Source organism: Bombina bombina, chromosome 3, assembly GCF_027579735.1.
Source record: "Bombina bombina isolate aBomBom1 chromosome 3, aBomBom1.pri, whole genome shotgun sequence".
In the NCBI taxonomy this organism is placed as follows: domain Eukaryota; kingdom Metazoa; phylum Chordata; class Amphibia; order Anura; family Bombinatoridae; genus Bombina; species Bombina bombina.
Window position 1 is genome coordinate 794919019 of NC_069501.1, and position 9510 is coordinate 794928528.

Sequence of the window (9510 nt, forward strand, 5' to 3'; positions counted from 1 at the left end):
TTAAATTTGTATTCTCTGTCTGAATAATGAAAGAAAGATTTTGGGTTTAGTGGCCCTTTAAGGATCATCACTGTTCTTTTCTCAGTAAAATGTACAGCGTTTGCTACTTAAAAACACCCCAAAAACCATTATTAAACTCTAATTGAATTCCCCATAGAAAGATTAAAGGGACAACAGCATACAATACTACAATATCATTATTATTGTTTTAAAAGATAATCCCAGTTTTGCATAACCAACAGTTATATTAATATACTTTTTACCTGTCATTACCTTGTTGTATCTAAGCATCTTCTGACAGCACCCTGATCACATGATTTTTTTTATTTATTATCCAATGACTTGCACTTAAGTACTGTGTTGTGCTAACTCTTAAATAACTCCAAAGGCATGAACACTTTATCTATATGGCCCACATGAACTAGCAGTCCCCTGTTGTGAAAAGCAAATAAAAAAGCATGTGAAAAGAGGCTGTCTGTAGTGGCTTAGAAACTGGCAGAAATTTAGAGTTTTAAATGTAATAGAGTATATTAATATAACAATGTTGGTTGTGCAAAGCTGGGGAATGGGTAGAAAAGGCGTTATCTATCTTTTTAAATAACAATTTTAGTGTAGACTGTCCATTTAATGAAAGCTTCCCATATGCTCTATATTGGTCACAACAGAAAACAGAAGATGATCCTTGCAAAATTTGCAAACAAAATGACAGTTTTGAATGCTCAGAAAACTTTTTAATGCAAATATCTGAAATGCAGCGATAAATACTGATAAAATGACAGTGCTGTTCCTTTAAGTAAGAAACGTTATTTCATTGCCTTGCTGTGGCCACGTAGGGCTAGATAAAAATGAGCATCTGCACTGTGTGTTGCATGTATGCAAGGGCACTCTCCATAAGTTAATAGGGGCATTCATGTGATATTAAAGACTACAGTTTTTTGTAAGCATGCTCCATATATATATATATATATTATTTTTCTTTACTAGCTCTGATGCCTCTTTAATGTTAGTATATGGTGAAGTTGAACAACACAGTATATTTTCATTATTTATTTTGAACCCTTTCATGTGATTTAGGTCTTAAAATTGAGCTATTTCTAATACTCAGAACTTGAATTGCACGTGTGAATTCTCAAGGCTAACTCTGCTATATATCTGTCCCTAATAGACTTTTGATTGATTGTATGCTAACTATGACCAAGGCTAGCCTGGTAGTCTGTTGACTAAAGTCCAGATTGGCTCCTACGAATAATACAAATGATGGGTGGAGTTTGGCTATAGAAAAATAATTGCAGCAAAGAAGATGCAAATTTGTTTTAAAAAAAAAAGTTATTCTTTAGCAACACAACAGAAATGTATTGTAATTATAAGGTGTTTACTGTCCCTATAAAAGGCATGCTTACATGTGCTCTGTTAAGCTATTATCCTCCATAGTGCCCCTAAGGCAATAAAGAAGAAAAGAAGATTCTGAAAGGAAAAAAGTGTAGAATGACTGAATGAGCAGATATTTCTTTTTCACTTTGTACAATACTGCAGAACATATTTGTTTAGTGAAAGTATTTGGCGGTTGTGGGAGGACTGCTAGAAGCAAGCTGGAGAGAATGAGAAAATGATCAGACTAGATATGAGGCAAACATAAAGCCGACTTTAGTGTTAATATTAAGGAATTCCTTAATAGGATATTGCACTCAAAATCTAATTCTCTGTAAAAAAAAGTTTAATTATTCATAGTAAAAAACACAATGCAACTCATTAAATATTTTGATGCTTCTTCTGCAATTTAAATCTGACAGTTGCAGCTCTTCTTCAAACTTCTGTGTTTGCTTTGTGGGTTACTTATTGGCCACAGCAAAGAAAAGGAACAATGAAAAGGCTTTCAATAGGTGTGCCAAAGAACTACAAAATAAAGCAAATGTAGCCACCAATCACCAAGCACTACCCAGGATGCTGAACCAAAAATGTGCCTGTCCCCAAGCTTACATTCCTGCCTTTTCAACTAAAGATATCAAGAGAAGGAAGAAAAAATTATAATAGGAGTAAATTAGAAAACAGAATGTATGCTTACCTGATAAATTACTTTCTCTTGTGGTGTATCCAGTCCACGGATTCATCCTTTACTTGTGGGATATTCTTCTTCCCTACAGGAAGTGGCAAAGAGAGCACACAGCAGAGCTGTCCATATAGCTCCCCCTCTAGCTTCACCCCCCAGTCATTCGACCAAAGGTTAGGAAGAAAAAGGAGAAACCATAGGGTGCAGTGGTGACTGTAGTTTAAACAAAAAAATTTTTTACCTGACTTAATTGCCAGGGCGGGCCGTGGACTGGATACACCACAAGAGAAAGTAATTTATCAGGTAAGCATAAATTCTGTTTTCTCTTGTAAGGTGTATTTAGTCCACGGATTCATCCTTTACTTGTGGGATACCAATACCAAAGCTTTAGGACACGGATGAAGGGAGGGAACAAGACAGGTACCTTACACGGAAGGCACCACTGCTTGCAAAACCTTTCTCCCAAAAATAGCCTCCGAAGAAGCAAAAGTATCGAATTTGGAAAATTTGGAAAAAGTATGCAGTGAAGACCAAGTCGCTGCTTTACAAATCTGTTCAACAGAAGCCTCATTTTTAAAAGCCCATGTGGAAGCCACTTCTCTGGTAGAATGAGCAGTAATTGTTTCAGGAGGCTGCTGGCCAGCAGTCTCATAGGCCAAATGGATGATGCTTTTTAGCCAAAAGGAAAGAGAGGTAGCAGTCGCTTTCTGACCTCTCCTCTTACCAGAATAGATAACAAACAAGGAAGATGTTTGTCTGAAATACTTAGTTGCTTGTAAATAGAACTTTAAAGCACGAACTACATCAAGATTGTGTAACAGACATTCCTTCTTCGAAGGAGGATTAGGACACAGAGAAGGAACAACTATTTCCTGGTTAATATTCTTGTTAGAAACAACTTTAGGAAGAAAACCAGGCTTGGTACGCAAAACTACCTTATCTGCGTGGAAGACCAGGTAAGGTGAATCACACTGTAAGGCAGATAATTCTGAAACTCTTCGAGCAGAAGAGATAGCTACCAAAAACAAAACTTTCCAAGATAACAACTTAATATCTATGGAATGTAAAGGTTCAAACGGAACCCCTTGAAGAACTGAAAGAACTAGATTTAGACTCCATGGAGGAGCCACAGGTTTATAGACAGGCTTGATTCTGACTAAAGCCTGAGCAAACGCTTGAACGTCTGGTACCTCTGCCAGACGCTTGTGTAAAAGGATAGACAGAGCAGATATTTGTCCTTTTAAGGAACTAGCCGACAATCCTTTCTCCAATCCTTCTTGGAGGAAAGACAATATCCTGGGAATCCTAATCTTACTCCATGAGTAACCCTTGGATTCACACCAACAAAGATATTTCCGCCATATCTTATGGTAGATTTTCCTGGTGACAGGCTTTCTAGCCTGAATCAGAGTATCTATAACTGACTCAGAGAAACCACGCTTTGATAGAATTAAGCGTTCAATTTCCAAGCAGTCAGACGTAGAAAAACTAGATTTGGATGCTTGAACGGACCCTGTATTAGAAGATCCTGCCTCATTGGCAGTGTTCTTTGGTGGGACAGATGACATGTCCACTAGGTCTGCATACCAAGTCCTGCGTGGCCACCCAGGCGCTATCAGAATCACCGAAGCCTTCTCCTGCTTGATTCTGGCGACCAGACGAGAGAGAAGGGGAAACGGTGGAAAAACATAAGCCAGATTGAAGGACCAAGGCGCTGCTAGAGCATCTATCAATACCGCCTTGGGGTCCCGGGACCTAGACCCGTAGAGAGGAAGTTTGGCGTTCTGACGGGACGCCATCAGATCCAACTCTGGAGTGCCCCATAGCTGAGTCAGCTGGGCAAATACCTCCGGGTGGAGTTCCCACTCCCCCGGGTGAAAAGTCTGACGACTTAGAAAATCCGCCTCCCAGTTGTCTACTCCTGGGATGTGAATTGCTGAGAGATGGCAGGAGTGATCCTCTGCCCACCTGATTATTTTGGTTACTTCCGTTATCGCTAGGGAACTCTTTGTTACCCCCTGATGATTGACGTAAGCTACAGTCGTGATGTTGTCCGACTGAAATCTGATGAATTTGGCCGCAGCTAGTTGAGGCCATGCCTGAAGAGCGTTGAATATCGCTCTCAGTTCCAGAATGTTTATAGGGAGAAGCTTTTCTTCCCGAGACCATAAGCCCTGAGCTTTCAGGGAGTCCCAGACCGCACCCCTGCCTAACAGACTGGCGTCGGTCGTTACAATGATCCACCCTGGTCTGCGGAAACATATTCCCTGAGACAGGTGATCCTGAGACAACCACCAGAGAAGAGAATCTCTGATCTCCTGGTCCAACTGAATTTGAGGAGACAAATCTGCATAATCCCCATTCCACTGTTTGAGCATGCATAGTTGCAGTGGTCTGAGGTGTATCCGAGCAAAAGGGACTATGTCCATTGCTGCTACCATTAATCCGATTGTCTCCATGCACTGAGCTACAGAAGGCCGGGGAATGGAATGAAGAACTTGGCAAGTAGTTAAGAGTTTTAACTTTCTGACCTCCGTCAGAAATATTTTCATTTCTACCGATCTATTAGAGTCCCTAGGAAGGGAACCCTTGTGAGAGGGGAAAGAGAACTCTTTTTGATGTTCACCTTCCACCCATGAGACCTTAGAAAGGCCAATACAATCTCTGTGTGAGTCTAGGCTCTTTGGAAATACGGCGCCTGAATTAAGATGCCGTCTAGGTAAGGCGCCACTGCTATGCCCCGCGGTCTTAGAACCCCCAGGAGGGATCCTAGCACCTTTGTGAAAATTCTGGCAGCAGTGGCTAAGCCGAAGGGAAGAGCCACAAACTGGTAATGCTTGTCCAGAAACACGAACCTGAGAAACTGGTGATGATCTTTGTGGATAGGAATTTGTAGGTATGCATCCTTTAGATCCACGGTAGTCATATATTGACCTTCCTGGATCATTGGTAAGATTGTCCGAATGGTCTCCATATTGAATGATGGAACTCTGAGGAATCTGTTTAGAATTTTTAGATCCAGGATTGGTCTGAAAGTTCCCTCTTTTTTGGGAACCACAAACAGGTTTGAGTAAAAACCCAACCCTTGTTCCGCAATTGGAACTGGGTGGATCACTCCCATTGTATGTAGATCTTCTACACAGCGTAAAAACGCCTCTTTCTTTGTCTGATCTGTAGAGCCCCTGAATTCTAGAAGATATCCCTGGGATACAATATCTAATGCCCAAGTATCGTGTACATCTCTTGCCCAGGCCTGAGCGAAGAGGGAGAGTCTGCCCCCTACTAGATCCGGTCCCGGATCGGGGGCTACCCCTTCATACTGTCTTGGTGGCAGCTGCAGGCTTTTTGGCCTGTTTACCCTTATTCCAGCCCTGGTAAGGTTTCCAAGTTGCCTTGGGCTGTGAAGCGTTACCCTCTTGCTTTGCAGCCGGAGAGGATGAAGCGGGGCCGCTCCTGAAATTACAAAAGGAACGAAAATTAGCTTTGTTCTTTGTCATAAAGGACTTGTACTGAGGGAGAGCATGGCCTTTTCCCCCGGTGATTTCTGAAATAATCTCTTTCAATTCAGGCCCGAAGAGGGTCTTTCCTTTGAAAGGGATGTTCAAAAGCTTGGATTTAGACGACACATCGGCCGACCAGGACTTTAGCCGTAGCGTCCTGCGCGCCAAAATGGCGAAACCTGAATTTTTTGCCACTAACTTAGCTATTTGGAAAGCGGCGTCAGTGATAAAAGAATTAGCTAGCTTTAGAGCCTTAATTCTATCCATAATTTCCTCATAAGAGGTCTCCGTCTGGAGTGAGTCTTCCAGCACCTCAAACCAGAAAGCAGCTGCAGTAGTTACAGGAATAATGCAGGCAATGGGTTGGAGAAGAAAACCTTGTTGAACAAAAATTTTCTTAAGTAAACCCTCTAACTTCTTATCCATAGGGTCTTTAAAAGCACAATTGTCTTCAATTGGTATGGTTGTGCGTTTAGCAAGTGAAGAAACAGCCCCCTCCACCTCAGGGACCGTCTGCCACGAGTTCCGCACGGGGTCAGATATGGGGAACATTTTCTTAAAAACAGGAGGGGGAACAAAGGGAACACCTGGTCTATCCCACTCCCTAGTAACGATATCCACAATCCTCTTAGGGACCGGAAACGCATCAGTGTAAACAGGGAACTCTAGGTACATTTTACACAATTTCTCTGGGATCACCAAAGGGTTGCAGTCATCCAGAGTAGCAAATTCCTCCCTGAGCAAAACACGGAGGTGTTCTAGTTTAAATTTAAAAGCCAATGTATCTGAATCTGTCTGAGGAGGAACCCTTCCTGAATCAGAGACTTCTCCCTCAGACATCAAATCCCTCGCTCCCACTTCAGAGCGTTGTGAGGGTATATCGGATACGCTACCAAAGCGTCAGAATGCTCATAATCTGTTCTTAAAACGGAGCTATCACGCTTTGCAGGTAAAACGGGCAGTTTAGATAAGAAGGCTGTAAGAGAATTATCCATGACTGCCGCTAAGTCTTGTAATGTAAAAGGGTTAGACGCACTAGAGGTACTAGGCATCACTTGAGCGGGCGTAACTGGTTGTGACACTTGGGGAGAGGTAGACGGGCTACCCTTGTTACCTTCAGTCTGAGAATCATTTATATAGACATATCAGTACAAGTGGGACACATTCTGAGAGGGGGTTCCACCATGGCTTCTAAACACATTGAACAAGGATTTTCCTTAGTGTCAGACATGTTTCACAGACTAGTAGTATACACAAACAGGCTTGGAAATCACTTTAATCAAATAAAAAACAATTTGAAAAAACTTTACTGTGCCTTTAAGAGATAAAAAGGGCACACAATTTTGCAAAACAGTGAAAAATGCAGCAATCCTTTTGAAATTTTCACAGTATGTACCTGAAGCCTTAGTAAGATTGCACCACTAGTATCAAAACGATTAACCCCTTAATGCCCAAACCAGAGCAGCCTAATGCCAACACCCGGTTAAAATTACTACAGCACCTTGCCACAGCCTTGCTGTGGCCCTACCTGCCCTTAGGGATCAGATTTGGGGGAATATAGCTTCTTTTAGGCCCTCAAACAGCAGCAGGACCCTCCAAGTGAAGCAGCATTAACTTCTCTGCAATTCTAACTGCGCATCTGAGGGGCGAAATTAGGCTCCTCCCACTCTACTCCGGAGCTGTGAGGCCTAAAAAAATCACTCCTAAGTGAATAAAAAATAGCCATGTGGATAATAACCCCAGAAAGGACCCAAAAGGACTTTCAAAGTGTCTTACAAACGATATTTTCCTTAGATAAACAATCGATTGCCCTGAATTAGTGTCAACCAGCATAATTAGCCCTGTTATGTAAGCATTCAATTCCTTACTAAGTCTGTGAACATAGCTTACCCTCCCCCTCATGGGGATATTGTCAGTCTCTTCTAGCATTATCTCAGTCTTGTCTAGAAATAAATGACTGAACATACCTTATTGCAGACTACCCTGCAAACCGTTCCCCCAAACTGAAGTTTTCTGGTACTCCTCAGTCCTGTGTGGGAACAGCAGTGGATTTTACAACATGCTAAAATCATTTTCCTCTCAGCAGAAATCTTCATCACTTTTCTGCTAGAGAGTAAATAGTACAAACCGGTACCATTTAAAATAAACTTTTGATTGAAGATAATAAAAACTACAATTCTAACACCACATTCACTTTACCCTCCAGAGAGAGACCCTAGTGCTTAGAGCCGGCAAAGAGAATGACTGGGGGGTGGAGCTAGAGGGGGAGCTATATGGACTGCTCTGCTGTGTGCTCTCTATGCCACTTCCTGTAGGGAAGGAGAATATCCCACAAGTAAAGGATGAATCCGTGGACTGGATACACCTTACAAAAGAAAGTCTATTTGATTCATGAAAGAAATAATTTGGGTTTCATATCCTTTTAATTATAGTTATATTTTTTTTAAATAAAATGCATACTTACCTGATAAATTATTTTCCTTCTTGGAAGTGAAAGTCCACGAGAACATTCATAACCTATGAGAATTACTCGACCTGCCCACCAGGAGGAGGCAAAGACATCCCAAACAAGACATACAGTATATATATATATATATATATATATATATATATATATATATATATACACATATATACACACACACGGCCACCCTGACTTAACCATTGATCAGGTCCACCCCCCTCCTTTGACGTATGCAATTTTTGACCAAGTGACTAAAACGTATATGCACTTTATTTTTAAGTGTCTATTTAAACTTGGAAATGTTGTAAAGGTAGTATCATACACACACACACACACACACACAGACACACTCAGGCACTGAAACACACACACTCACACATAAGTATTCACATATAGACACTCTAGCAAACACGCAAAGAAACACACACAGACACCCAAACAGACACTCAGCACTTGTTTACAGTGACCTGACGAGTAATGAGGTAAACTACAGTTTTGTAAAAAATTTTTAAAAAAAAGGAGATTTAAAAAACCAAATATGGAGTTCTGATTATCTTTTTGTAAAGGAAGATGCCAACTAAATGATGACAACAGCATGCAGTGGCTGAAAGGAAGGGCCCTGTACTAAACAATAATTTAAAGGTTAAATGGTAGATTGGTGACTTCCGGAAAGTTCTCGTTAGTCTCAAAGTCTGTAGAAAGTTGAATAATCAGTAGTAAGGTCAAAATGTCTTAAAAAGGAACAGACAATGGACACACACACACAAACTTGCACATACACCCAAGGAAACACCGACAGAGACAGCCTCAGAAAACACTCAAAGACATAGGGCCCTCAATCCCACCTGTATGTGTTTGTAAATTACAAGTCTTGTACTGTTTTATTTATATGAATTGCATATATGGACAGCGCTGCAGAATATGTTGGCACTTCATAAATAATAATAATACTAATTTTAAACAGACTTTTTTTTTTTTTAAATTAGAAAATCCTTAAATAAACTACACAATAAATCTTGCAGCAACAATTTTTTCACAAAATGATTGCAAAAAGAGACACAAACGTTATAGTCCCTGAAATTCAGACAGAAAAATATAAACAGAGCAACAGTCCCACAAAAAAACAACAGGTAACCTCCACACCTCAGCAAGCTCTGCTGAGATGCCTACCTGACCTCCTTGCTGCTGGAAACAAAGTCATAAAATGATCCGGACCCCCATACAGCCGCACCGGAGAGAAAGCTGAACCACCTGTGAAAAGCTATGCAACAGAGATGCAACATCCAGGAACAGGAAAAAGCTAAAAAGGCGCCAAAAAACATAATTTATGTAAGAACTTACCTGATAAATTCATTTCTTTCATATTAGCAAGAGTCCATGAGCTAGTGACGTATGGGATATACATTCCTACCAGGAGGGGCAAAGTTTCCCAAACCTTAAAATGCCTATAAATACACCCCTCACCACACCCACAATTCAGTTTAACGAATAGCCAAGAA

General features: G+C 40.9%; 1 protein-coding gene across 1 annotated transcript in view; it reads right to left on the reverse strand.

The window, feature by feature from the left end:
- Positions 1–1444, reverse strand: part of TMEM131 (transmembrane protein 131) — a 550079-nt gene extending 548635 nt beyond the window's left edge. The window contains 1 exon segment of the mRNA XM_053707713.1: positions 1401–1444. Coding sequence (XP_053563688.1) covers positions 1401–1429 — 29 coding nt within the window. The 5' untranslated portion in view covers positions 1430–1444.
- Between the last annotated feature and the right edge of the window lie 8066 nt (positions 1445–9510).